The sequence below is a fragment of the Kwoniella shandongensis genome, chromosome 3 (assembly GCF_008629635.2).
Source record: "Kwoniella shandongensis chromosome 3, complete sequence".
Lineage (NCBI taxonomy): Eukaryota > Fungi > Basidiomycota > Tremellomycetes > Tremellales > Cryptococcaceae > Kwoniella > Kwoniella shandongensis.
The window spans coordinates 567,641-594,079 of record NC_089289.1 but is presented as its reverse complement, the minus strand read 5'-3'; the positions used below and the strand labels follow the sequence as shown (position 1 = coordinate 594,079).

The 26,439-nt window shown below is 49.7% G+C and overlaps 13 protein-coding genes across 13 annotated transcripts; 7 read left to right on the top strand and 6 right to left on the bottom strand.

Moving 5' to 3' along the window:
* Window positions 1–89: 89 nt before the first annotated feature.
* CI109_101572 (mitochondrial 37S ribosomal protein uS13m) lies at window positions 90–999 on the bottom strand (the record flags this gene model as incomplete). Its single annotated transcript, XM_032002483.1, has 4 exons — window positions 90–183; window positions 261–356; window positions 531–883; window positions 955–999. 4 exons carry the CDS (start codon window positions 997–999, stop codon window positions 90–92), a joined length of 588 nt encoding a protein of 195 aa, XP_031863420.1.
* Window positions 1,000–1,355: 356 nt separating this feature from the next.
* CI109_101571 (uncharacterized protein) lies at window positions 1,356–2,254 on the top strand (the record flags this gene model as incomplete). Its single annotated transcript, XM_032002484.1, has 2 exons — window positions 1,356–1,639; window positions 1,747–2,254. 2 exons carry the CDS (start codon window positions 1,356–1,358, stop codon window positions 2,252–2,254), a joined length of 792 nt encoding a protein of 263 aa, XP_031863421.1.
* Window positions 2,255–2,493: 239 nt separating this feature from the next.
* On the bottom strand, window positions 2,494–3,644 carry CI109_101570 (uncharacterized protein; the record flags this gene model as incomplete). Its single annotated transcript, XM_032002485.1, has 4 exons — window positions 2,494–2,724; window positions 2,799–3,357; window positions 3,413–3,471; window positions 3,537–3,644. 4 exons carry the CDS (start codon window positions 3,642–3,644, stop codon window positions 2,494–2,496), a joined length of 957 nt encoding a protein of 318 aa, XP_031863422.1.
* Window positions 3,645–4,020: 376 nt separating this feature from the next.
* CI109_101569 (uncharacterized protein) lies at window positions 4,021–5,648 on the top strand (the record flags this gene model as incomplete). The annotated part of the gene is made up of 6 exons (XM_032002486.1): window positions 4,021–4,251; window positions 4,337–4,458; window positions 4,512–5,322; window positions 5,383–5,448; window positions 5,506–5,576; window positions 5,630–5,648. 6 exons carry the CDS (start codon window positions 4,021–4,023, stop codon window positions 5,646–5,648), a joined length of 1,320 nt encoding a protein of 439 aa, XP_031863423.1.
* A 170-nt stretch (window positions 5,649–5,818) lies between these two features.
* CI109_101568 (uncharacterized protein) lies at window positions 5,819–7,210 on the bottom strand (the record flags this gene model as incomplete). Its single annotated transcript, XM_032002487.1, has 4 exons — window positions 5,819–5,876; window positions 5,939–6,830; window positions 7,009–7,097; window positions 7,161–7,210. 4 exons carry the CDS (start codon window positions 7,208–7,210, stop codon window positions 5,819–5,821), a joined length of 1,089 nt encoding a protein of 362 aa, XP_031863424.1.
* Window positions 7,211–7,536: 326 nt separating this feature from the next.
* Window positions 7,537–10,651, top strand: CI109_101567 (uncharacterized protein; the record flags this gene model as incomplete). The annotated part of the gene is made up of 20 exons (XM_065966997.1): window positions 7,537–7,723; window positions 7,806–7,826; window positions 7,878–7,909; window positions 7,968–7,975; window positions 8,032–8,098; window positions 8,184–8,243; window positions 8,301–8,366; window positions 8,429–8,512; window positions 8,576–8,652; window positions 8,707–8,770; window positions 8,823–8,869; window positions 8,926–9,055; window positions 9,115–9,206; window positions 9,260–9,317; window positions 9,375–9,448; window positions 9,511–9,588; window positions 9,647–9,770; window positions 9,822–9,837; window positions 9,887–10,053; window positions 10,112–10,651. The coding sequence occupies 20 exons, from the start codon at window positions 7,537–7,539 to the stop codon at window positions 10,649–10,651; spliced, it is 1,992 nt and encodes a 663-aa protein (XP_065823069.1).
* A 493-nt stretch (window positions 10,652–11,144) lies between these two features.
* Window positions 11,145–13,054, bottom strand: CI109_101566 (uncharacterized protein; the record flags this gene model as incomplete). The annotated part of the gene is made up of 4 exons (XM_065966996.1): window positions 11,145–11,248; window positions 11,353–11,443; window positions 11,510–12,525; window positions 12,592–13,054. The coding sequence occupies 4 exons, from the start codon at window positions 13,052–13,054 to the stop codon at window positions 11,145–11,147; spliced, it is 1,674 nt and encodes a 557-aa protein (XP_065823068.1).
* Window positions 13,055–13,548: 494 nt separating this feature from the next.
* On the top strand, window positions 13,549–15,132 carry CI109_101565 (ATP-dependent (S)-NAD(P)H-hydrate dehydratase; the record flags this gene model as incomplete). Its single annotated transcript, XM_032002490.2, has 8 exons — window positions 13,549–13,636; window positions 13,717–13,747; window positions 13,824–13,928; window positions 13,993–14,083; window positions 14,193–14,327; window positions 14,415–14,507; window positions 14,571–14,857; window positions 14,931–15,132. The coding sequence occupies 8 exons, from the start codon at window positions 13,549–13,551 to the stop codon at window positions 15,130–15,132; spliced, it is 1,032 nt and encodes a 343-aa protein (XP_031863427.2).
* Window positions 15,133–15,229: 97 nt separating this feature from the next.
* Window positions 15,230–16,375, bottom strand: CI109_101564 (uncharacterized protein; the record flags this gene model as incomplete). The annotated part of the gene is made up of 5 exons (XM_065966995.1): window positions 15,230–15,247; window positions 15,313–15,370; window positions 15,450–15,549; window positions 15,625–15,677; window positions 15,792–16,375. 5 exons carry the CDS (start codon window positions 16,373–16,375, stop codon window positions 15,230–15,232), a joined length of 813 nt encoding a protein of 270 aa, XP_065823067.1.
* Window positions 16,376–16,755: 380 nt separating this feature from the next.
* CI109_101563 (lipoyl synthase, mitochondrial) lies at window positions 16,756–18,323 on the top strand (the record flags this gene model as incomplete). Its single annotated transcript, XM_032002492.1, has 6 exons — window positions 16,756–16,964; window positions 17,030–17,201; window positions 17,291–17,447; window positions 17,530–17,877; window positions 17,965–18,143; window positions 18,207–18,323. 6 exons carry the CDS (start codon window positions 16,756–16,758, stop codon window positions 18,321–18,323), a joined length of 1,182 nt encoding a protein of 393 aa, XP_031863429.1.
* Window positions 18,324–18,481: 158 nt separating this feature from the next.
* Window positions 18,482–20,577, bottom strand: CI109_101562 (uncharacterized protein; the record flags this gene model as incomplete). Its single annotated transcript, XM_032002493.1, has 9 exons — window positions 18,482–18,678; window positions 18,790–19,023; window positions 19,128–19,226; window positions 19,338–19,633; window positions 19,723–19,757; window positions 19,816–19,886; window positions 19,992–20,106; window positions 20,206–20,289; window positions 20,461–20,577. The coding sequence occupies 9 exons, from the start codon at window positions 20,575–20,577 to the stop codon at window positions 18,482–18,484; spliced, it is 1,248 nt and encodes a 415-aa protein (XP_031863430.1).
* Window positions 20,578–21,689: 1,112 nt separating this feature from the next.
* On the top strand, window positions 21,690–22,997 carry CI109_101561 (uncharacterized protein; the record flags this gene model as incomplete). The annotated part of the gene is made up of 12 exons (XM_032002494.1): window positions 21,690–21,706; window positions 21,760–21,853; window positions 21,926–21,984; window positions 22,065–22,118; window positions 22,186–22,238; window positions 22,314–22,389; window positions 22,458–22,467; window positions 22,538–22,555; window positions 22,629–22,653; window positions 22,724–22,730; window positions 22,795–22,850; window positions 22,948–22,997. 12 exons carry the CDS (start codon window positions 21,690–21,692, stop codon window positions 22,995–22,997), a joined length of 519 nt encoding a protein of 172 aa, XP_031863431.1.
* Window positions 22,998–23,577: 580 nt separating this feature from the next.
* CI109_101560 (uncharacterized protein) lies at window positions 23,578–25,792 on the top strand (the record flags this gene model as incomplete). Its single annotated transcript, XM_032002495.1, has 3 exons — window positions 23,578–24,410; window positions 24,482–24,536; window positions 24,599–25,792. The coding sequence occupies 3 exons, from the start codon at window positions 23,578–23,580 to the stop codon at window positions 25,790–25,792; spliced, it is 2,082 nt and encodes a 693-aa protein (XP_031863432.1).
* Window positions 25,793–26,439: the final 647 nt, after the last annotated feature.

Genomic DNA, 26,439 nt, shown 5'->3' with positions numbered 1-26,439 from the left:
GAGCGAAGGGTCAACCAGAGTTCTCGTCGAGAGCAGGTGTAAAGACAATCATGTGATGCAATGCATATGGTTCCCAGGTATTCTGGTTCTTATTGACGCTGACGAGCAAGTAAAGAGAGGATGACAGAATGTGAAGGTGGTTGAATGGCTGGTGTTGTAGAAGTCGAAGAGGCGAAGGAGAACCTGTAAGACAAAAACAGCAGATAAGTATTCTGTGTTTCGGTATATCGTCAAGATGATTGGACCAGCACGACACTCACGAAGCATATCCTCTTCGTTCTACCCTATTCAACTTTCCAGCGGTCGATGCGTTGGTCTGTGTACGTTGACCTCTGACGGGGTATCCAGCTGCGTGTCTACGAAGCGGTAGCGGTGTAAGGATCAGCTCTGGCTCCTCGTGATCCCATCACCTCGGCGCCCCCTCATATGTTCAATCGCACACGACCATCTGATCCGCCTCCCGGTCACGAATGAATAATGAGAGGGAGAGCGGGAAGGGAGGATTGAGAAACACGCCAAGCCGCACTCACCTCCTACCGCGATAAGACCCAACTTGACGCAAATGCAGAATATCAGCCTGCATAGCTCTCCTTGCCTCTGTCTCAATCCTCAAATCATCCAATGGATCTTCCCTCTCTTTTCCTTTAGCAATCGCACTCTTCGACTGCGTCCCGGCTCCGGCTCCGTTTGAGCCAGGAGCAGCAAGAACGATTGGATTATCGGATGGTTTCGGTGTAGTGGATGGTGAAGACAAGTATGCAGAGAGGGAAGTGAGTTGAGGTTCTGTCAAGTCAGATACAAGTGCAGATTGATGTATCTGTAATCGAGATAAGAGTCGAGATGCGAGAGGATGAGAAAGACCGTAGAATGTGAGGAGGGCGATCTACAAGCAAGACAAGGTAGTTAGCATTACTACTTCCTTGTAGACAAGTAGGCTCGAGCCGCTCGACTCACCTTCAACGGTTTGTGGTCCGGCAAGTTGTGTCCGAGCAAATGCATTTTGGCGAGGTAAGCGTGCTAAGAGTACGAGGGGAGGGTGAAGAGAAAGGATGAGAGCAAAGTAGTTGTAACGACAGATCTACTACTACTAATGAACAAGTACCAATAACAGTCAAAGTCAGACGAACGAACAGACGTTGAAATCTCGAGTGAAAGTCAACTTGCCCTACGCCACAAGTTCGGAAAAACCCGGAGTTATCCTCTACAGTGAGGCGCAAGTCACATCGAGGTTGAGATTTCGTGTCCAGTTGACTTTTGTGCGTTGTCGATGCCTGTCTACATACTGTGCATCTAACCGTCCTCAACATAACCCTTGACTGTATCATCTCTATCTTGCGTCTTATATACCGACCGTCATGTCACTTCCTCCTACTTCTACGCTACCGACCGCATTCAAACTCGTTCACACAATCCTCTCTGCCAACCCTTCAACAGCGTTTACGACTCGGGAATTAGTTCGTGAAGGTATCGCATTGTACGCATCTTCCTCATCTGCCGAAGCGACTTCGTCAACTTCTTCTGCGAACGCTTCTACGAGTACGAATGCCGAGTCGAAGAAGGTGAAAGGGAAGAATGTGAAGGAACGAAATAGTCCTGGTGTCAATGTGGTGCCGGAAGGACATCCATTTGTGTCTACCTCGTGAGTTGACAAACAAACTTCTCGAAGGACTACAGACTTGCATGTCTCGGATCATGTAGCATTGGTCAGACAAAGATTGCGATTGCTGATATCTCGTTTCCTGATAGCTTCCTGAAACACCGAGTTCTGCCCATTCTCCAATCACAAGACCTCATTCGAAAATCAGTCCATCACACGTCCCCTATCACTTCCACCTCCTCCAGCAGCACGCAATCCCCGCCCGTGAAATCGAAACCTTCTTTCCGATGGACCCTCGTCTCTTCTCCCACTACCCCGTCCAACCTTACCACCCCGGCATGGTCTTTGCCTGAGCACTGGAACCGATTACTTTCCGGCGAAACACCTGGTCGTCTACACGCAGAGTTGACCGCGAACAAAAGTTCGAGGAAGTCCGAGGAGAAGGAAAGGGCTTTTGATAGTGGGAAACTGAGGAGGAATGAGAGGGAGATTTGGGGATGGGAAGGGAGAGAGGAAGGATTGACAACTAGGTTGGAAAGATTGCATTTGAATAAGAGGAGAGGAGGTAAAAGACCTGAAAAAGAGAGGAGAAGGAGAGATCAGTTTGGGTTGTTGGCCGGGTTTGAAGAGGGAGTCAATGACAGAGCAACAGTATGAGGGAAGGATGGCCATGTAGTAGATCATGCATAATACAGACAAGGACATGCGAAGATCAAAAATATACAACATCTTGAGTCTATAAGCTACAATTGTGAATGATATCAACCGCCTCGACCAAGCACTTGTTGGCGCTAAAGGGTTCCGGGGCAAGGGATATTAGGACGAGGAGCGACCACTGGTAATCGATCATTGGTTCGCTTGACTTCTTCGCTTTCACGAGGGGTCAAGCAGACCAATTACTGCCCCAACCTCTTCTCCAGCTCCTTCACCCTCTCCTCCAACTCTTTATTCTTATCTTGCAATCCCTTGATCGTCAGCCTCATTCCCTTCTTCATCTGTTCTGCGGCTCGTATTAGGCGATCTTGACGATGTAGGTGTTCAGATATACTTTCGAGAGAAGAAAGTGCTGGTGAGACGATAGCGTGGGGTGGAGAGTGGACTGATGGCGAGGAGAGGAAGGGGTTCGGCTGCGCATGTGAACGATCAGCAGATGTAAAAGCAACACAGCTGATGTCGTGACCTCGAAATAATCATCACTTACCTCTGCATTGGCCCTCTTTGGCGTTCTCTCCAATATCCCATCGTCATCCTCTTCCTCGCTCAGCTTCCTCTTCCCCAGCCCATCCTCTACCGCGCCTCTCAATCGCTCACTAAACGACACCGTCCCTCTCCCGCCTGTAGACGGTGTCGGTACCTGTCCCTGGGTACTAGTCCGTTGTGTTGATCCGGGCGTACTTGCAATCGCCTCGCGTTCGATCTCGTCCGTATCAACTTTTCCCCAATCTATCTCTACTAATTCTTCACCGTCCGAATCATAGTTCTGATGTTGTTCTTCTTCCTCGCCATCGACGTCAGGCGGTGGTGCTCGAGGTATGATACGAACTGCTGTGGGAGTGTTGGTGGAAGGACGACCATATCTCGCTTGAGGACTTTGCCCTAAAGTCTGATTGGTCTGGTTCACAAGAGTAGCAGCTCGTGTGGATCCACCTACGGAAGGCGAGGTGATCGTTGAGTCTGAGCCAGGGAAGAGCTCGTCGTGCCATTTGAAGAACTTGCATCGACTAGGATCGTCTCGAGGTAATGGGCAGCAGTAGAACGATCTATGAGGGGATATGAGCTGTCTTGTTTCATAAATGTAAAGATTCATAAGCTCACCTCCCTGCGTTTTTCGTAGTCGGTCCAGCTCGCAGCTTGGGGCATTTCAGCTGGTGTCCCTGTCATAGCACATTGTCATCAGCGTCTGTACAGTCGGGCTTGGTGCCAGAAGAGTGACACCCACTGTACATTTCACTTCGTTGTCGCCGCTCACTGGAGTACCTGGCTGAATCTGTGTGCGCGAAGGCGCCATGGTCGTTGTCCTTCCGGACGTTCTTGTCCTCGTCGCCATGGTGTGTTGTATCTCGTTGATCGATGGTCATCATCATGCATTCATTGTTATTGTAGCTTGGGTATCCCGCCTCCACCGACCACAACATGATACACACATGAACGTGAACATGAGTGCCACGCTGAATGATCGGTCGGAGATATCTCCATACTTTTCGGCGTTATTGCTTCCTAGTTGTGTGTGTGTGTGTTCTGCCCCGTGTGATTCCGAGCTTTCAGATTGGCTGCTTGCTGCTTGCTGCTCACTCGTCGCTGGCTGTCCATGGCGTGCATGTCGCTCACTCGTTGGTGACTTTGAACATATACACATCTACAATTAATACCACCTCTCCCCTCTACCTGACTCTCCTCTACCAAACCCCCCCATCTCGCCCATCATGTACTCCGTCGCTCGTCTCTCAAGGAGTCAACCTATCCTCAAAAACGTCATCAAGCGATCGGTCAGCTCCAGCGCTCCTCAACCTGCCTCCGCCGGTGGTGTCAGCGTCATCGGTTTCGAGAACAAGGGTCCGGCCGCTACCTCTTCCTTGACCGTCGCTCTCAAGGCTGGAAGTCGATATGAGTCTATCCCAGGTGTCGCCCACGTCTTGAAGAACTTTGCTTTCAAGGTGGGTGGGAATTTTGTTATGGGAACAGACGATCGGAGTGAGAAGGGAAGATACGCATATGCTAATCGTTATGCTCATCCTATAGGCAACCGACTCGGCTTCTTCTTTGAGAACAGCGCGTGAGACTGAGCTTTACGGTGGTGTCTTGTCAGCTTCCCTCACCCGAGAGCACCTCTTCCTTTCCGCCGAGTTCCTTCGAGGAGACGAGTGAGTGTTTCGCATACATTTAATCGGTCCGATCTGCTAACACCTCAAACCAGGGAGCACTTCCTCTCCGTCTTTTCTTCCCTCCTCTCTTCCTCCAAATACTACCCCCACGAGCTTAACGAGCTCGTTCTCCCCGTTGTCGAGTCTGAAACCCTTCAAGCTCACGCTTCCCCCTCCGTTCTCGCTCTCGACATCGCCCACTCTCTCGCTTTCCGAAGGGGACTCGGAAACTCCCTCTACGCTTCTCCCAACTACCCCGTCACCATCGACGACGTCAAGTCTTTCGCTCACACCGCCTCGGCCAAGTCCAACATCGCCGTGATCGGTACCGGTATCTCCACCGAGGCCTTGTCTTCCGCCGTTTCCTCCGCTTTCGGCTCTGGTTCATCCCCCGCTGGATCTGGTCTTACCGGTGGTGCCACCAAGTACTTTGGTGGTGAGGCTCGTCTCCCTCTCGACATCCACGGTCCTCCTACTGCTCTCCCTACCGTCGTTGTCGCCTTCGGCTCCTCTTCACCCGCCACTGCCGACCTCAAGGTGTTGAAGCAACTTCTCGGTGGTGAATCCTCCCTTAAATGGTCACCCGGCTCTTCTCCTCTCTCCCAAGCTGCCGCCAAGATCCCCGGCGCCTCAGCCAAGGCCTTCCTCCTCCCTTACTCCGACGCTTCTCTCTTCGGTGTCGTCGTCACCGCCCCTACAAGTGTTCAAACCAAGACACTCGCCGAGGAGGTCGTCAACGTCATCAAGGCTGCCGCCAAGGGTGCTAAGGATGACGAGGTGAAGCGAGCTGTTGCCAAGGCTACTTTCGCCGATGCCATCTCATCAGAGACTTTGGACGGGCTCGTATCCTCTGTTGGACCCGCTGTGAGTGTCGCGTGCGAACTTTGGATCGAGGTTTTTTGCTGACTCGCGTGTTTTTAATAGCTCTTCGCCGGCGGTGCCATCAAGCCCGAGTCTTTCTCTTCCGTTTCCGCTTCTTCGGTCTCAAAGGTGAGTCAAAGTCATGTATGAGTTGGGTCTCCAAAAATGCTAACGTTCACCTTACAGGCCGCCACCGAATTGCTCAAGGCTAAGCCTACCGTCGTCGCTATTGGAAACGTCGCCGTCTTGCCTTACGCGTGAGTTTAGCCCTGTCATTCAACATGAGCCCAAGCTGATAAACCCATCACAGTGACGAGCTCGGTCTGTAAGGATTCTTGTAGAGGCAGGTCGATGCAAAAACATTATCTCGTATTGGCATTGTTGGATGAATATACATCTACACGGCGTGGTGGCGTGCGATACTATTGACAAGGGAATACTGACGGGCTCTGGCAAAAGGGGACATAGAGGGTTCGATACAATTGTTACGGGCTTTATTTCACGGTGCGATTCTACGAGATCTCGCTCTGTAGATCCTGACGACGGCTTCTTCGACTCTGCGCACAACGGGTGATAGTCAGCCAGTGCCTGAGTGGAGCTACAAGCAGAACTTGCTCACCTTTGCTTGATGAGCATCATGACGCCTTGTTGAACGAGACCTTTGACGATCTGACCTTCCAGCCCGGTATACAAGCCCGCGACCCCGTTCTTATTCAAAATCCTGAAGAATGTTTCCGCCATTCCCTCCTCGTCCTGATCTTTCCTCCTGGCGAAGGAATCTTCCTTTTCCTTTCCTTTGACAGAGTAGGAACTCGATCCTGAGCCGGATTGACTAAGAGTCTTGAGCAAGACGAGTGGATAGAGAGGGATTGTAGCGAGAGCATTTGATAGTGCCGCAAGGACGAAAGTGAGTCTTCCAGAAGGATGAGCTCGATTCTTTTCTGGGACTAGCACTCGTAGGAGCACCGAATGGATGTAGAGTGTGAGAGAAGGTAAGAGCGTGAGTGGGATAGTTGGGATTAAACCAGAGAATAATCCCGCGATTCCTGACTCGGCAAAGATCGATCTCAGACTGTCGATCAACGACAATCCTTCGGTCCCATTTTCGTTATCGTTCTCAGAAGCGACTTGTTGTCGTACGCAAACTGTTGAGATTGGAAGTGTGATGCCTTTTGAGATAATACCAGCCAACATCCCAATGATCAATTCTTCTCCAGCTCCAACTTTAGCTGTACGGGGAAGTATGTCGGAAGCTTTCCCATACATCCCTCCAATCCCTGCGGGAGAAGTATTGTGCCCTCCTCCGCCCCCACCCCCACCCCCACCTCCGGCTGGACTTCCAGAGATGGGACGAGATCGATAGATGTGAAGGAATTTTTGAAGAGAGGTGTAAGTGAAAAAGTAGAGAAAGTTGGAGAGTAGTGTGGAGAGTGTGTCGGCTCGTAATCCTTTGTATAAGCGGGATAGACCGTGATGGTAGATCAGACGTTGGAGTGTTTGCAACAGGGATACTGCGGGGATTATCGAGAGACCACATCGGGACATTTAATCATTAGAGGAGGGGACGATCGAGTGTCGATTGGACGATAAATAGTATGACAAAATGCACAGATGTTGCGATCAGCGTGGGTTGCGATAACGTTCAAAGTCTGGCACGTCGAACGGTCCATAGAAGAGACCCCCACTCACATCGTTGCGCATTGCTCCTCTTCGCTGCATTCTGCATTCGCGTAGTGGCCAGATCGAGAGGGTACACAATCGCATTGCCGACCGCAGACCTAATCGGAAAGTCAGCATCTCCGTCCCTAAGTCACGCTTTGGAACATGTACGCAGCACTCACCCCACTGCGCCGGAAGTTGCTTGAAGAAGAGGAGGTAGAGTAGACTCCATCGTGCTGATCACCTATTGTAATGGTCGCTTCGTTGAGAATGTAATAGATCAGAATAGTGGTGAAGAAAGCGATGTTGTTGATGATGTCAATGCTGGAGCAGTCAATGGCCGGGTTAAAGTGAGTAACCGGTCCGTACAGTGCATTTGAAACACGCGATGACCACGATCAGTCAATCACTCTGTCATAAACAAAAAGTCCAATCATCTCTCTACCTCCACTTTCGTATCTTCCTTCATCATCTCTTAACCTCGTTACAAATACAGCACAACCATTGATATTGGCGGCTTTGATACATAACGAACTGGACCCCGATGATATCGATATGATGACGACCAATCTACCCTCCCCTTCTCGCGAAAAGGGGAAGGGCAAGCAACCTACGACTTCACACGACGAACATGATATCGAACTACCGCGCGAGATGAACGAAGAACAGCGTAAAGCAGCAGAAGCAGAGGCGAGAAAGAGGAGCTTTGAGCGGAGTCTAGCTGGACCAAGTGTTGGGAAAGCGGGTGAGCACACCTGTTTTGATCTGCTGATCTATGCATGGTCGCTCGCAAATAAGAGGTCCAGCTGACTAATGTGATCGGACAGGACTGTTGCGAGATCAGACAGGTTAGCTGTTACCGACATCATCTCAGGGGTTAAGCTGACATTGTTCTGCAGAGGTGAACAGGATCATTGCAGAAGCTTCAAAGGTGAGCTCAGAGATAGTGAACCTTCCGGGGTCATCTGAAAGCTGACAACCAGTTCCAGGGATCGAAGTTAGTTGTCGCTGCTCTGGAGATTTGTGCGGGGAGCTAATAGCGCTTCGATTTAGATACTATGTCAATCAAGTTAAGAAGGACCAGGAGCTTACTGAGAAGATAGCGTGGTATAGAGCAAAGGTGAGTCTTAGCTTCTGTTTTCGTTCACCGCTTTTTTATGATACACTCAGGGCTGATCTTGAGGTTTGTTGAATTGCGTCTACAGCGCGACGAGCTCATGAAGATGGCACAAGTCGATCGGCTCGAAGCAGATGCAGATCGTATAGTCAGTTTCCAGATCCTTAGTCTCTGAACAAGATACAAGCTGACATGACGGGTACAGCTCATGGAAGTGGAAGCGACTAGGGATCTGACGCAATTTATCGTCCATGTGGACATGGACGCGTTTGTGAGTATGACGCCTGACTGGGAATATTACGGAGGGTGATCTGATCTAGCTCAATGACGCAGTACGCTTCTGTCGAGGTGCAACGAGATCCATCGTTGAAGGGCAAGCCGTTCGGAGTTGGTCAGGGAGTTTTGACGACCGCTTCGGTGAGCTTGGCCCTTCTATTTTCCTGATCGGCAGGACGTTAGCACTCATACCTTCGACCAAAGTATGAAGCGAGAAAGTTTGGTTGTCGATCAGGAATGGCAGGATTCATCGCAAAGAAGCTGTGTCCGGAGATCATACTGTGAGTGGGGATCGCTGTTGTCCAGAAGGCTTTGCTGATCATTTATAACAATAGAACAAAGCTCAACTTCGATCTCTACATCGCCGCGTCAAAAGCCGTCCGCGAAGTGCTCATACAGGTGAGTAGTCGTCACTTAACCCGACTCCATGATTCGCTGACTCGCATAACAGTACGACGAGAACCTCATGATGGCCAGTTTGGACGAAGGATACCTAAAGTACGTTTCTACCCTACCGAGTCCTATGGAGTAGTGGCTGATGACACCCTCCTCAGTATCACACCATACATGTCCACGCACAACATGACCGCAGCTCAGGTCATTGCGCAACTGCGAGCCGATGTCGAGGAAAAGACGAAGTTGACCATATCAGCGGGAATAGCTCCGAATCGGATGTTGGCCAAGGTATGTCCCCTACTTCCTGCTGTGAGCTTTGTGGAAGCAAGTGCTCATGCAATGACTAGATCTGCTCGGACAAGAACAAGCCAAATGGACAATACGAACTACCTTTTGATCGCGCTACAATCACCAAGTTTATGCGGGATCTGCCAGTTCGGTGAGCTGGAGTGCACTGGAAATGCCGTGGAATGAAGCTGACTTGTACGTCAGAAAGATACCTGGATTTGGACGGGTTACCGAGCGGTGTCTTGAAGGACTCGGTGTCGAGGTGAGCATCAAACGATTCACACGGTCTCTGTATGTGCTGATCACTTATCACGCGTAGACCTGCGGCGATATTTACACACATCGAGCGGAGTTGCTCGTGATGGATCACTGGTTCGGCTTTCGTGGCTTGTGGTGCGTTGGGGCGGCCTTTGTATTGCATCGTTGCAATGTACTGTTCGCTCACCCGATCACAGCAAAGCATACCTAGGAATTGCTGATAACAATGTCGCTCCTGGTAAGCGCGAGGAACGGAAGAGTGTGGGTGTGGAGAGGTGAGGTGGTATTCCTGTAGTTCTCTCTTACAGCTACACTTGCTCACTCCCGAGTCAGAACCTTTCGTGACAAGACGGATGACGAGGATATCCTCAACGAGCTTGCTGAGATCGCGGAAGAGCTTGAAAAGGATCTAGAGAGGCTGCAATACTCTGGAAAGACGGTGACCGTCAAGTACAAAGTGAGCTGATCTTTGCCGTTGTTGCTGGCTGCCAAGCTGACAATAACGCAGTTGCATACATTTGAGAGTAGGTCGGTTGCCTCTTATACTTTGCCGTCCTTCTAATGATCCTGCAGACAAGACAAGAGCCAAATCGGTCGGCAAATACATCTCTACCAGCAAGGATATCCTGCCTATCGCCCAGGAGCTGTTGAAGAGGGAGCTTCCCATCCGCATACGGCTTCTAGGAATTCGACTGTCAACGTTAAAGGATCTCACGGTGCAAGATAAAGGTATCAGAGGGGTACGTGATGAGTGATTGACGATCGTCGAAGAAAGCTGATATCATACGTTTCCTTCAGTTCCTCTCATCGCCAGGCAAAAAGCGCAACAGGGACAGTACGGATAATGACGCTGGACCTTCACGTCAGAATACACCCGGGGAAGATGTACCTGAGATGGTCCGATTACAAGCGGAAGAAACGGAGATATACGATCTCACAGGCGAAGACGAAGACGGAGAATTCGTGAACAGCGATGGCGAAGTCAACCTATCGCGGCGACGAATCGACACCGATCACAATCGCAGTCGAAGTCGTAGTGGGACACCTTCGACGAAAGTATTTGGCAAGCGCAAATCGCCTTCGCCGGGCCAACATCTGCTCGGTCCAGTATGTCCGATATGCGGTAAACACTTAGGACCGGGAACGTCGAATCAGGATTTGAACGATCATATTGATTGGTGTCTCAACAAAGATGCGATAAGCGAAGCTAGTAAGAAGTCGCCAGAGAGGGAGAAGAAGAGAGTCAAGCAGGAGAAAGATAGACCTGGTGCAGGAGCGGGTGCCGCAGTGAAGAAGAAGAATGGAGGGGGTATGTTAGATTGGCTCAAGCGAGGATAAGCGCTGTCACACACATGGGTCAAGATACATATACCTTGATGCATGTTTCAGTGTGTGACGAACGCGCCGGCTGTGTCTCGACGGGCCGGTGTATAGGCTCGGTTATCCTTCAAACAGAGCGCTGCCCGTATCAGTTTGAGCCCATGTTGGTGTCGTCACGCGTTGAAGCTCTGGTCCGAGCCTTTCTCGTATCCAGGCAATTTGATCGCCAGATGCAATATCTCCCAAAGAACAACGTTGCTGCTCCAAGGCTAACAGACCTGATTTACAGAGTCGAATAAGTTATACTGCATACAATATGTACTGAAAATAGGACCTAAAGTATGCTATCGATCTAAGCTCAGAAGAACATGGTCAAATATTGATATGCCCTACCGACGGGAATGAACCGCCTCTCCTCCCATTTGTATACTATAACTCACTTAATACAAATCTCGCATCCCGCAACTAATACTGTATGTACAACATCTGCTGACCAACGACAACGACGCGTTCACGAGTGCCGATCTACGATCTCTCTGATTCTATCCGCAATGACGGTATATACTTCTATGGCTTTGTCTAATTCTTGTTTCGTATTTTCATCTCGCATGTGGCCTGTTGACGATGAGAAGGAAGATCAAAGATCGAGTCAGCAAAGCGATCGGCATAACACGCGGGGCGATTCGGTCTCGGGAAGCTCGATTAAGCCATGAACATACCTTCAGGAACCTCCATAGTGAATGACGGCGCGTATTCTTCGAAATGATCGTGATGTGGTATTGGGGTTTCGCCATCCAACTCTCGATCGAGCTATCAAAAAGGCGACAGTCACTACAATCTCTCACTTCGTCTGATCCGCCGTGGTCCTGCACTCACCAACACACTCGTCACGGCTGCCCACGCTCTCGCAGCATTTTCATGCCTATACCCTCCCCCACCCGTGACACACACCTTTACCCCTTGCCACCGTCTCACCTTCTCCACGACCCATTTCATCCCGCCTACACCTTCTACACCCCAATTGCCATACTGACCTACTCTATCACCTGGTAGACCGTCTGTTCCTAGTTGAAGTACCACGTAATCGGGCTTCCAAGCCTTTGCGATCGGCTCGATACACCCTTCGAAGATCGTTTGGTACGTCGTATTGGACGGATAAGCTGCCAGAGGGATAGATAGTGAGAATGGGGAGGTCGTATTTGGTGAAGGGAGGAGAGAAGGTGGAGTTGGAGGCGGGAAGAAGATCGGAGAAGAATGATGGACGGAGAGCGTGAGCACGTTGGGCGGTTTTGGTGGTGCAGAGGTCGTAGGAAGGGGATGAGGGTACTTCGTCGGGGAGTGGAAAGCGAGGGAGACACCGTCAGAATAGTGTAGATCGAGATCGAGATACATGATCCGAGGCGGTCGGGTCTTAGGCTTGGCTTTCGCCCGGGTGGCCTTTCCAACATTTTCGCCATTCGTTCCCTCTGTATGCTTACCATCATTGCCATTTTCACCTTGCGACGATACCGGTACCGGTCCTGTTGTCGACCCAAGCTCCATTCTCCCCTCACGAGTGAGTGATAACATCCCTAAAACCAGGTCATTGACATAACAGAATCCGCCCGCCTCTGCTCTCTTAGCATGATGTCTACCTCCATCCCACACAATCGTCCAATCAGCTTTGTTCTGAGCCAATAATCGACACGCTGTCGAAGTAGCTGCTGCGATGAGGGATATGTATTTCGGTAACGTTGAGAAGACGGGATTATCATGTGAGAGGTTGTATGGGTCTGTGCGGGCCATTTTGCGAGGTCGTACTTCCGGTGACGAGGGTGGGGTGGAAGATGTAGGAGACGGAGGTTGGGTAGGATCGTCAGGTGTGTCGTCGGTATGGGATCTCAGTAGTCGTTCTACGATAGAAGCCGGCGTCAGGTCAACGATTTCCCAAAAGGCTGAGGGAGGTCGGGACAACACACCCACATAAGCTTTGTCGTGATATCGCAATAGGCATGTCTTGGTGCCCAGACTGAGATCGGGTGCGATGACTTTAGCTGTCCGCAGCAGCGAGGGTGAATCGTCTATCGTGTTTCTCAATTCAGTTTGGTCGATCTGATCACTCGACTGATCTTGCTTCTTCGATTTTGTTGTTGCACCATCTTCGCCATCACCTCCACCAGCGGACTCTTCCACAGCACCGTCAACATCATCATCGTCCTCCTCATCCGAACCGCCGTCTTCTGGCTCCTGGGTATGATCCAGTAGCCCCAGACTATCGATCAGGCCATGTGCCATACTTGACCTGCCCACGTTCGAAGGCAAGTCGTCCGCCACATCTTGTAGATCCTGCGACCAGATGTACGCAACTCGAGAAGAGGAGCTCGAGCTTGAGCTCGACGTGTTGTTGGTGGGCGTAGCGTCGTAAGAACGTGTGATGGTCATTGTGACCTGCTTCTGAGCGCGCTGCGCCACACGGGAAATCGCTCGGACGCTGTGGGCTAGTCGGACTCAATTAGCTGGGGCGAACTCGCGACTGCATCAAATGTTGATCCAACGTCGCATCGAGAAGCAGTCGCGAGGACGATCAAGTGGAGGTTACGAGGACAAGCGCGTTCCTTATCAACATTAGAACGGGTTTGTAGTTCATTACAATCCCATTTCTAATCGAGTTGATCATCGTTCGGAGCCCCGAGTATATGTTCGCTCGCACCGACGTCATACTGTACATAGCTTGCAGATTGAAGTTTACCATTTTAACAATACGAGTATCCACAACTCCTCAATCTATCGCTTCGACATTGTATCTTCAACACTGTATGATCTCTACATACTTACGGAGAACCACTCACACTCACAGACCGTTACGTGCCCTCACTCGAACTATACCGCTTTCCACACGCCCAATCCGACTTTCACGCGCAATGTCATCATCCGATATGGCCTCAAAACAACATGCTCATTTGCTATCGTTGATAAAGACAATGATCCCTCCCCTTTCTGGTAAACTACACAAGGGTCAAGCGGGTAGGCTTAGACGTTCTGGCGGTCTGCAAATAAGATTCTAAGAGCTGACGACTTGTACCACCTTTTTTTGTAAATTGTAGGTCGTATCGGTGTTCTTGGAGGATCAGGAGAGTAAGTCCTGTCTCCCCTTTGCGCTACTAAATAACACATCGAAGTAGGGCTAGAGCTGATATGATTTCTGCTTTAGCTACTCTGGCGCTCCTTACTTCTCTGCCATGGGGGCGATGCGATTTGGTGCCGATCTTGCTCATGTGATCTGTGAACCTGCAGCCGGAGCTGTCATCAAGACATAGTGAGTCCGTTCGTCGGTGAACTGATAGAGCAAGAAGACTGATGGAGGGTCATCACGTTTGTAGCTCGCCCGACCTCATTGTCCATGGAGTCTTGGACGAGAGTAGATCTATAGATGATATCAAGACGGATCTGAAATCTATCTTGGCCAGACTCGTACGTCTAACCTTTTTTCATCTTCGACGTTCTCTAGCGACAATGACGCAAGAGGCAAGAGAAAATGGTCTCGAAAGCAATGCTGACCTGGTTCTATTTGCGCTTGTAGCACGTTCTGATCATCGGACCCGGACTCGGTCGATCGGAACACATGCAGAAATGTGCCAAAGTAGCCTTTGAGCTTGCTAAAGATATAGAACAGCTAGGTGTCGTCGTTGATGCGGATGGTTTGTGGCTCGTTCAGGTGAGTGATCGGGATTGCAGCACTTACGGCCTTCTGCTGTACTGGTTGTGGAGCCGAAGACAATGCTGACGGTTCTCCTGTACTCAGAACGAGCCTCAAGTCGTCATGGACTGGCCGGGTGTGCCCCGAGTGATCCTAACTCCCAATGTCATGGAATTCAAGCGACTATGCGAGACCATGGTGAGTGGCTAGCTAGCCTCGTATCGCTTTGTAATGGTGCTGATGCCCAAGTCGTGTTGCTAGAAAATCGACCCCAAAGCCGACCCCGAAACGCTCTGTCCCAAACTCGCCGTCGCCTTAGGAAACGCCACCATCGTTCAAAAGGGTGAATCTGATATCATCTCGAACGGACTCGAGATTCCTCCTGCTCTACTTGCAGGCGGTCAGGCCGCGGCTGGGAAGGGCAAGGATATACTGGAAGGAGAGGTAGAAGGTGGATTGAAGAGAGTAGGAGGTCAAGGTGATATCTTGAGTGGAAGCACGGGAGTGTTGATGGCTTGGGGAAGTGAATGGGTCCGAGGGAGTTATGCGTGAGTCTGGGCTGCGTGTGTGACCTCCTCTGAATGCCAAGCTAATGTCGGGGTTTTTTTGATGATCACTTAGACATGTCGGTCACCCTCCTCCTACAGACAAAGCTATTGCCGAGAATATCCCTCTCCTCGCCGCGTACGGTGCATCCACATTCAACAGAACTGCCTCTAAACGAGGTTTCGAGAAGAAGGGAAGAAGTATGGTCACTGGAGATCTTGTAGACATGGTCGGAGACGTTTATACAGAGGTTTTCGGAAAACCCGATATCAAATGACTCGAAAAGAAGAAGAGTAAATTGTGAGCAAAGGTCGGATCGGATAGATCGTATTATGATATATTATGCATGTAGCTACAAGTGTCCCGGACGGAGCTTAGTACATCTCCAAACTCTGCGAAAGACAATGATTGAATCAGTACTTGACCACTCATATAGCTGCAAAGAAAGTGGGCTCACCATCCCATCGTTGATTTCGTAATCTTGCAGAGCGATATGATCTTTGAAATTTGTGTACCTGTTGATTGCTATCAGCTTAGATCTTGATAAACGTAGCGCACGTTGAGGCGCCGAAGAGAGTTATTGAGCTAACAAACCATTTCTTAAGTTGGATCTTTTGTGCTGAAGTACCGGTCTGAGCGGCAATGAGTCGTTTTAGGTCTCCAACTGTGTCGGTAGGAAGACACTTGATCCGGACTGGGGAAAGAGAATTGCCAGAAATCAGTAAGGAGGAAACGCAAGACATTGAGCGATGTTGACGACTCGACTCACCTTTACGGCCCATTCGGTCGTTTGCGATAACTTCGATGAGCCGCATTGAGCCGCTAAGGTCACAAGAATGGAAGTCAGCTCTGCGGTATGGCAACAATATGTTATACGCGACGAAGCATCCTAGGGAAACGACATGGCAGACCAAATCAACATGGTGCTGGACTCACACTGAAGGTGCTGCTGTAGGCGGAGCAGCTGGCGGTCTTCTCTCTGCTGGACCGGTGGGCGGCTGAGGCTCTTTTTCTCGTCTTGGCTGTTCCCTTTCTCTATCTCTTCGATGATCTCTCTCCCTATCTCTTCTATCGTCTCTTCGATCATCCCTCTCCCTATCTCTTCCGCCACTACCACCGTATCCTTCTCTTCTAGACTCATCCCTATCTCTGGATGGATCACCCCTCACTCCCATCCTATCTAACGGATCTCCTGTCCGCTTCAGACTGCCCACACTGCCCGCTTGACCACCGACAGTCCCCATCGTATTCCTAACACCTTGTTCTCTCGTTCCTCCAAATCTAGCAGGGACTTCACCCCTCTCCCTCCTCTCAGCTCTTTCTTTCGAAGTAGACTGATCTTCCTCAAGCGGATCTCGACGTGAAGAGAATGATCCGACACCAGAAGAGGGTCCAGAGGATTTCTTGTAGAATGATAATTCACGAGGTTGTTTCGTACGATGATGTCGAGGCGGGGAACGAGAGCGTGATCGGTCTCGATCTCGTTCTCGGTCACGACGAGGCGATGGCGAGCGTGGCATAGTGCGGTATGGGAAGCTGTACTTGCTTTTGTGATTGAACTGTTATGATCTACCTTTGTACCAGATTTCTTGCGTCGACCTCAATGTCGCTGTCGAGCGGCGAGAGGTGCGCGGTTGCACGAAGGTGGGGTATAAATGGGTGGATTGGATAAATAACCTCCGAGGATAGGATTAAGCGGGCGGAGCGGATCTTGCGGCTCTGGGATCTGATTTCCAAGTAACGATTGTGTTTTTCCAATCAGCAAAAGTCAATATCACCCACCACCACCCTTCCCGATCATCATCTTCTTACTCATCCCCATATCATCCATCTCTCCCTGTTCTTCTCCCTCATCTCACTATCCGCACAGTCTCATCACACCTTCACTAGTCTCGCCACCATGCTCGCCTCAATCTCCCACGCTAGTTCTTCTACTCGATCACGACTCGCGCTTCCTGTCATAAGGCAGTTCGCCACCGCCTCGCCTTCGACGGTCACACCGCCCAAACGACGATTTGAGAAATTGGACGATGGATTGACATTTGATGATTTCGTTTCGGGCGATGTCCCATCTCCTACCGAGAGAGTAGTCCTAGGAAACACTAAACAGTGAGCTAAATCCTATCTTCATGAGTGGTAACAGAAACTATGACTGATACAACCTTTTCGCGTAGACCGCGATTGCCTTCTTTCCTCAAACATCCTATACCGACAGGTGCCTCATACAGCGCTATCAAGAAAGATCTCCGAGGATTAGGTCTGCATACAGTTTGCGAAGAGGCGAAATGTCCGAATATCGGTGATTGTTGGGGAGGTGGGAAAGGTGCTGCTACAGCAACTATCATGGTAAGTACGAGCCGAGCACAAGCACGAGCGCGTGTTACTTTTCTTTTCACTAGAGGAGTCCGCTGATTGGTTTTTTTCTTGGACATTAGCTTATGGGAGATACGTGTACGAGAGGGTGTCGATTTTGTTCTGTCAAAACTTCGAAAGCACCTTCGCCATTGGACATTCACGAGCCGGAGAACACGGCAGAGGCTATCAGTCGTTGGGGTTTGGGTTATATCGTTTTGACCAGTGTGGATCGTGATGGTGAGTGCTCGTCTGGTTCCCTTATAGCTAGCTGCCCCTTTTTGTATGTCCCGAGCTGAACTTTTGCCTAATCCGTTGCCAGATCTCGTTGACGGAGGTGCTGCCCATATCGCATCAACAATATCCAAAATCAAGCAGAAAGCGCCTTCCATCCTCGTCGAAGCTCTCACTCCCGATTTCGCCAACAAGCCAGTCTCGACGATCCAACAAGTCGCCACTTCCGGCCTTGACGTTTTCGCACACAACGTAGAGACAGTCGAACGATGTACGCCCTTCGTGAGAGATAGACGAGCTGGCTTCGAACAGAGTTTGCGAGTTCTGGAAGAGGCCAAAAAAGCGGCAACGGAGGCTGGGAAGGATCTTTTGACAAAGACTAGTATCATGTTGGGTGTTGGAGAGATGGAAGAGGAGGTTCATGAGACTTTGAGGCGTGAGTGAAAGCGCTCTTTATAAAACATAAAACATAAAAAGCATATCTTGTTACAGGGTCATAGCTGATTCCTCTTTTTGTAAATAGGATTGAGACAGTCCGACGTCGACGTCGTCACCTTTGGTCAATATATGCGACCTACCAAGCGACATATGAAAGTAGACCGATATGTCCAACCTGAGGAGTTCGCAAAGTGGAAAGAGGTGGCAGAGGGTATGGGTTTCTTATACGTCGCGAGTGGACCCCTCGTCAGGTCTAGTTACAAGGTGAGTAGCATCGTGTTTTAGCAGACTATGAGTTTTACTGACGGCCGTTTCGACGTGTTTTAGGCTGGAGAGTTCTTCATTGAGAATGTGCTCAAGAAGCGACGAGCAGAGGCGGCAGAGCGAGCAGCCCAATTCGTTGCAACACAGGGTGAAGCGTCCGGTACCGAGGCAAAGGCATAAACCTCGAGGTAGGAAGGACTTTGGGATTCATCTCTTATAGGTAGAGTCGTTTTGTACTTGTATTCTATATTCGTTTCCTTCGAATGCATCGATTTGCACAGTCAAATATGTGCACATGCATCGTGATAGGCATTTCGTTTGTACCCTGAATTCTTCATCTATCCCGATAACCAACTCTTCGCCCTCTTCATCCCTGGTGAATCTGTACCGAAATAACCTGTTGGTTCGCCAGCTGGAGAAGAAGAAGATATAGCAGAGGGGATATATGGTTTTTCTAATCCCACAGCTTTTGTGACTTCTTTCTGAGCACGGTTGAATACTCTTAATCCGAATGAAGCGACTGTCCACACTCCGCCTGCGAAAAGTCAACCAACACCGATATCAGCTTCGTTCTCTGCATGCCACGCAGAAGAAGGCGCAAGAGGGCTTCAGGTTGCACCACAATGCTACGCCATGGCTCACTCACCGATCACTCCCACGAGCCTTATCAAGAACTGATACAACGACGTCGTCCTCTCCCTGATGGTAAGTGCCATCGCTTCCAAATCGAATTTGAAGAATATCCCCGGCACACCCTTCCCATGTTCGAACGAACGGGTGTAATCCGTCACGGCGTATTGTGAAGTGACGAGTCGACGTCGAGCTGAATCGATATATGTCGTAGGGACTACTCGGAGAAAGTACTGGAATATTGTGAATGCTAAATGTGAAGGGAAAATGATCATCAGCCATGCTCGGTGGGTGATAGAGAAGAATGGAGATCGAAGGGGCGATTCTTGGTCTCATGGATAGAGATATACTCACGCTGTTGGGCAATCTCGTAGCTCTTGTCGAGAGGTTGAGATATGGCTGGAAAGAAAGGGCCGAATGAAAACTCGTGAACCACATGTGAGAGGTTCATCACTATATCAGAGAACGGAAAGATCAGTCAATCATCTCGACCTGCACATCTGTTCGCAAGTTCTGCGCATGGCAGCAGAAATATCGCTGATGAGGGGGCCACACCACACTTACGATGATGATCTGTATGTTCAAAGCTCATATACCCATGTCCCAAAGTCGTCACATGCAAATTCGCCGTCACTTTCTTCACTTCCACACTCCCATATATCCTACAAGCCGGTCCATCTACCACTTTATCATAAGTCGGTCGATAAGCCGCTCCTATTTTCTGTTGTTGCGATTTCTGAGAATGGGGATTACGAGCGAATAGTCGTCGGATGCCCGAGAACGAACGTTTTTGATTAGGTGTACGACGGCGAGCTTCGGAGATGATTTCAGAGGCGGAAGGGGACGTTGGTAGAACGTTCCTATGAACAGAGATGAAAGATGTTGTTAGACTTCAGCCAGCTGCTGGAAGGTTCAATTCTGGGGCACAGGGGGGGATCCCTTGACTCACTTCATTGAAGTCGCTTTGGCGAGGTTGAAATGGGTCTGAAGGCAGACAATCAGCAAAGGCACTTGTCAGACCTATAGCTTATCGACCACTCACTCCATCCTTGATGAAACTGTTACTCAGATGTAATCTATCTCCCACCGCATCTCTCAGATCGATTGACAGGACTACGAACACGCAAGAAGAGGGATCAGCCATATACACGTCTGACAAGGCAAAAAAATGCGCTTGGCAATGACCTGTACCCGGTGAGCAGGCAGAGGGTCACTCACAATGACAAGGCATGGCAACTGTCAGATCTACGTTCAGTTGAAGATCCTTTTCTAGCTCGTGATCCACTTGGAAAGCGTAATCTGGTGCTCCATACAAGAACTCTCCGAGGTCGTTCTAAAAGTGAGCAGACGCAACGAGTCAGCAGCTTATCCCAAAGGAACGTTCCTCAACAGTCTCGTCTTCTGGATCTGATGTATCAAAGTGTTCACTTACGAGAACTAGTAAGAAGATGATAAACCCAACGATGGACGTCAAGACTCCTCCTCTTCTTGATCTGACATTGTATGTCGATTGGACCTATAAACAACGATGTCAGCTCACAGCTCGAGCATGTCCTGCTGCGGCACCTCCTCCCCTAGCTCCTGATCCGACTGATAGATATCCGAGTAGCCTCTCCTTCATATACAGTATCCTCAAGGTATAGTACCACCTCTCCCTTTCCTCTATCATAGCAGGCCAATTACACACCTTTGGAAACGCATCAAAGCTCTGTATGGGTGCTATCCTATCCAGCTCTTCAAGCAACGATGACCCATCCCCACTATGATGTTGATTCGCATGATCGACCAGATGGGGTTCGTACATGTCGACGAGGCAGGAGTCTCGGGTGGAGTGGTTTTTCAAGTATCTATGGTCGAATGGAATAAAGTGAGCCAAGATATGGTTTTTGTGGTTGTGGTCGTGGTTTATGGACGCCGTTAGCTCGCGTCGTGGCAATCAGTGCCCATCTCTCGAAGGAACGGGATCAAATTGGCACTTGATGGTTGAGAGTGGCAATCTATTTTTGTACAGTATGCCAACCGTAACATAAAGTTACTTTACCATGCATGATCCTGACGTACCAAGGCATTGATCATACTCATACTCAAGGAGGACGGACGATACTTGGCGATGAGTCCTATCTGATATGCATTCTGCAGAACGAACTACTGACCGACAAGTCCTCTTAACAACACGAAGCGAAACACCTCACACCCTTGTTCGAGGCATGTCCCTCTTTTATCCGATGACAGCGGAACCGACTCGGCGTCCCTCCCGACCTTCCACAGCCGTATCCAATGATCGGATCAACATATATCCGCATACACATCACCGCAGAGTGTCAGAGCCAAGTAGGCAATTCCGCATTTCTTCTACGCACTGACCTTTTGTGTTGTCGGGTCGGCGACGCCACCGCCAAAGGGATCGATCGTGTTTGTTTGTCAGATCCGACCGACCGCCACCAACAAAAGATGTGTTTGAGGGTGTTCTCTGTTCTACCCAGTCACCTGTTGTTCTGCTCTTCTACCCTGTTCTTTGGTCCCTGGCGCTTTTTGCCGAGTTCAGAAGAAGAGGATGAAACGCGCTGGAGAAGTTGTTGATGCATAAGGTATGCATGAGGTTGTCAGCTCACTCTTTGGCTTTGCTTCCGACGCCAACTAGCAAAGTGAGTGTGAGAGGCGTTGGTGTTGGAGTCCGATAACAATCGGATATGGCTTGAAGACGAGGTATGACTGGTAAAGATCATGAGAGTTTTGCGATCACAACACGTTGAAAGAACCTGGAATGGGCAAAGACGTGTCCTGTACGAGTAGAATGTAATAAATAACGATGGTAGAGGAAAGAGGTGAAGATTGCCATAGTAACAAGAATAGTAAAGCTTTTGGAACGAATATCCATTACTGTGAATATTGTACTTCTGTGTGTAACGACTTGTAATGTGGGGACAGGAAGGGTGAGCTTTACGTAGAGTATGGCGAGATTCGTTCAGAACTGACGAGAAACCAGAAACAACGCGGGGAGCTGGAGATCTGCACAAGGTAACGATCAACGATCACAGGGTGTGCAGCAAAATCCAGGACTACTTGCCCATCTTCTACCTGTAAGTGTGTGTATGTGTTGATTCGACTTCTGTGTGCTGCCAAGAAAGGCCAAGCCAGCTGACTGTGTGTAGGATATGTACCGAGAAAGTGGTCGTTCTCAAGATCAGGATGGAGGAGCCGATGATCCTAGGTAAGTGGTAAAACGGCCGTCCACTTATGCACTCTCTTTCAAGAGAGGGAATGCTCAAGTATACATGGAATTGGTAACAGGGTCGACCCTCAGTCGTCGGGAAATATGGATGAGCATTGGGACATCTACTATCAGTGAGTGGCGTGAACCGAACTCACTTGTGTCGTCAAGTTGCCTTGTTGATGCTGACTCTGCCCACAGTTCGTATTTATTACATTCTTGTCTCCATTCTCAATGTTACTGGTATAAAGATAGTAAGCATCCGATAGCAGTTCCATCGATTCTCGTACCCACAAAAACTGACCTGTCTGGGCCGGTTGTGAACAAAGCTTGGTGGTTTCCCGAAGCTTACAGGAGTGAGGAAACCTTATCCCTGTTTTCACCCTCTTCAGACGATCCCATAGAGTGAGTGACCCGTCTCATTAGACAACACGGTACAGCTTACTGCCTATTGCTTATTGACATCTTCGCAGCGATATACAGGTGAGTTATATAGACAGAGTGGACGAAGCGTGGATTGGACTGGACTGACGCTCATGAGCCCTTGTGGCAGTACTACGATTTTCACTTGGTGAGTGGGATTTGACCGCCGCATCGCGAGTACGAGTTGCTGTGATATGTTGACGAGCGCCATATATCTTCAGCCCGATGGTACTCTAATAAGTGAATGTGAGCATCTCTGTTGCGTGACGAAAGGATGATTTGTCGGCTGAAACAACGGGGCTACGAATGACGATAGTGATGTTGTGAGTTGTCCTTTGCCGCCGGTAACTTATCGATACATCCTGATATCAAGCCACACCTTGTCAGTCGATATGTGGGACAAGACAATCCTTCCGAGGCATGGTTGCACGACTATGTAGGCTGTAAGTAAAGTTCTTATACGTCATATCTATCTCGTCTTTCTTCTCACGCGGCAGTTGAATGGTACAGTAGAGGGGGCTGACCGTTTTCATGAGACAGATAATTTGAACTATGTGACGTTTGATATGCGTGTCGTACCGCCGACATGAGCTGGTACAGGTCAACAATGAATGCAGGAATGCATGCAGTATCTTCACTTGTCGGCGATGTTGCCGAGCACAATACACACGCCGAGATGTTAGTACACATCTTCAATGACGACTACTGTCTTGTTCCGTTCGTAGTCAGTTTGAAGGCCGAGTGGCTTGTGGCTTTGGTCTGACTTCATGTTTTGTCATCATGCAGAAGAACATGAACGGTCTATTACGACTGAGCGAATGCTGCTGTCGACTTGTTTACATGTCTCAGTTCCACATTCCGACTCGGGTCCGAAACAACACCTTTAACGTCCCAGTCCAACCAACATTCTTTCGCCGGTGTTCACCTTGCTGACATACCGCCAATCGATCGTATTGCCCCAAATGCATATTAGTGAAGCGAGCACCATGCCACATTCCTCTTTCACCCTCACTCACCATCTCTCCTCTCCTCTCAGCCTTGTTCTACCCTGGTTATATCCGCAAGTCGGATCAGACAGTCAAAATCAGTTGCCGAGCGATTGATTGGTGCTGCAAAAACTAAACAACCTGAGCCAACAAATCACAAAAAGTCAAAGCAAGAACCATCACGATGTCTTCCCTTAACTGCTCTAAAAGTCGCTGGTTGACAACTTTCCTTCTTTCTCTACCTCTCGCCGCGGCTGCGCCCCTACCATCAGAGACTACAGCGAACAATGCTTCGACGTCGACATCCTTTTCAGCTTCAATCACTCCTTCGCCCACAACAGTCTTCTCCTCACCTAGTCTCACAGCCACTTCGTCGTATCAATCCCCTACATCCTTTTTTGGGGCCGACACCATCGAATCGTTGGTCAATTGGCAAGCTGCTATTACGTCTATGCCTACCGCCACACCTGTCGATTCTTCCGAAGTCCAATCCGTTCTGCTCGTTCCGGACAGTATAACAGACACTGTCACACTTGGACCCACTCCCTTCCCTACTGCCACGGATGAGACCGCGCCAACCGGGACGAGTTCGTGGGCTGCTGCACCTACATTCTCGAATATGGAGAGTTTCTCCGTATCGGCTTATGCGGCAGGAGCCTCCAATTTAGCCGTCTTATCAGGATCACCGACCCGTTCCAATTCCAACACCAATTCAAGCGAAACCTATAATAACGACGGGACGATCAATTCCGCTTCTACGTCGATACATTCCGAACCATGGGAAAATAATCATAATTCCCTCCAAGTGTTTTACCCAAAGGGATCTATCAATCCTGGTAACTCGCCCCAAGGAGGAACCGAGTTCTATGCTAGACCGTTGGATATCTCTCGTGCGACTAATGCTAGTTTGGAATATAGCGTTTTCTTCCCGGCAGATTTCGATTTTGTGAAAGGTGGAAAATTGCCAGGATTGTATGGCGGACATAAAGGTTGTTCGGGTGGTAATGCTGCGGAAGAGTAAGTCGACCGCACACTATGTTACATGGCTCGAGTACAACGTTAACTGACATTTCATCTACCTGCCGCAGCTGTTTTAGCACAAGATTGATGTGGCGAGCTGGAGGTCTAGGCGAGCTCTACCTGGTATGTCATGCTAATGTGTCAAGGGAAGAAACTGACTATATGTGCTTGGACAATCGCAACAGTACGCACCGAAAGACAAGCAAACACCTTCCTTGTGTCAAACTCCACCCAAATCAATTTGCGATGCGGCTTACGGTCTTTCGATTGGGCGAGGAGCATGGCAGTTTGCTTTGGGAGACTGGACGACCGTTCGTCAGGACGTGTGGCTCAACACGCCAGGTCAGAACGATGGTGGATTCAATATCTGGGTGAATGGACAATTAGTCTTATCAGCGAGCGATGTGAGGTATAGAGAGAATTCGGGGACATGTGTTCGTGGTGAAGGGATGGATACGATCAATGCTCTCAGTGGAATAGGTGGGAATGATACGGCGTCAGCGTTGAGTGTGGATGAAGACTGGCAAAGGGCTGAAGAGGAAGCGGAGTTGAGGGCAGAGGAGGAGATGATGATCAACTCGACGCAATCGATGTCGACATTCACAGCGACTTCGACGTCAACGAACACCATTACGATGACCGTCACTTCCACCCTCGCTCATTCTATCGACGCGATCACAGCCACATCGACTGATACTGGCGCCACCGCCACCACCCCTTCGCCCCCAAATGGCTTGCTCCGTCGTCAGGACGAGGACGAGGAGCCGCCAGAGGAGGAGCCTCCAGCCGAAGAGGAACCAGAACCCGAAGTGACAGCGGTGATAACTATCCCCATCACAGAACCCATCACGGCTATCCAAACTGTCACTTCGCAAGTCACGATTCCAACCACCGCGTTTGTGACGGTGCCCACAACGGTGATGGTTACACATACTCAAGCGGTCACTGTGGTTCCACCAGTGACTACTGTCTTCGTCACGCAAACCGCTACCGCTACTGCGACTGCGACTGCTACCGCTACTCGAACAGAGACCACTGTTCGGACCGCAACCGCCACAGCGACGAGAACAGCCAGACCGACCCGAGCAGTGATCTACAAACCCATCATAGTCCGCCCCAAACCTGTCATTGTGCACGTCCCTCGTCCTGCCTTGTCAAACAACGGTGGCCCGATGATAATCAAAGCTCCCCAAGTGAAGATTATCAACCTCCCCTCACCACCAAGACCACACGCCGTGATGCACAATCCCGACGGATGTGATGTAGGTTTCATGGGACTGTTCTTCTCCACTTTCTTTGGAGGACATACGCCCGATTGGGCATCGCCGAAAGATCAGTATGCGTATTTCAGAGATTTCAACATGTGGGTGAATAACTGAGTGTCAGTTCGAGAATGGGAAGATAGGGTACTGTACCGTGTAGCATATAGATTGGGTTCTCGTTTGCATATTATAATGGATACTCACAATACAATAATGCACCCATAATCACAAGCCCGTATTCTTGTCATATCGTCCGTCGTTCCAGGTCCACTTACAAGCAGCGCCCTGCTTGTTGTATTGTGCTCGAGAGATAGATCTTCATCATCGCCCGTCCTGGTGGGACGATCTACTAGAAGACCCACCAACCAAGCCTTCCTCCTTTCGACAGCATCGCATCAACCCGCGTGGAGACCCTTCACTTCGATCACAGCCGCAGCTGGTATTTCGAGGGCGAGCGATACGTCTTCAGGACTGAAGGTCGTTGTGTGCTCAAGTATACGCCCTTATGCGTTGCGATCTGTGACGCAGTGGGCACCTTGACGAGCATGGGTTCTATTGTTGAAAGAGGAAGAGAAGAGAAGAGAGCTATTGTTGTAACTTAACTCACGATAGGTTGAATTGTTTATCAGCGGAATCAAATTCACTCGTTGGTTCATACTGTAGTTGACCGGCTGGGAATGGCCCGAAGACATCATCATCATCATCACCGATATGAAAAGGTGAATCTAACATTTCCTTCTGCACCTCTTGGTTCGTGCAAGTGT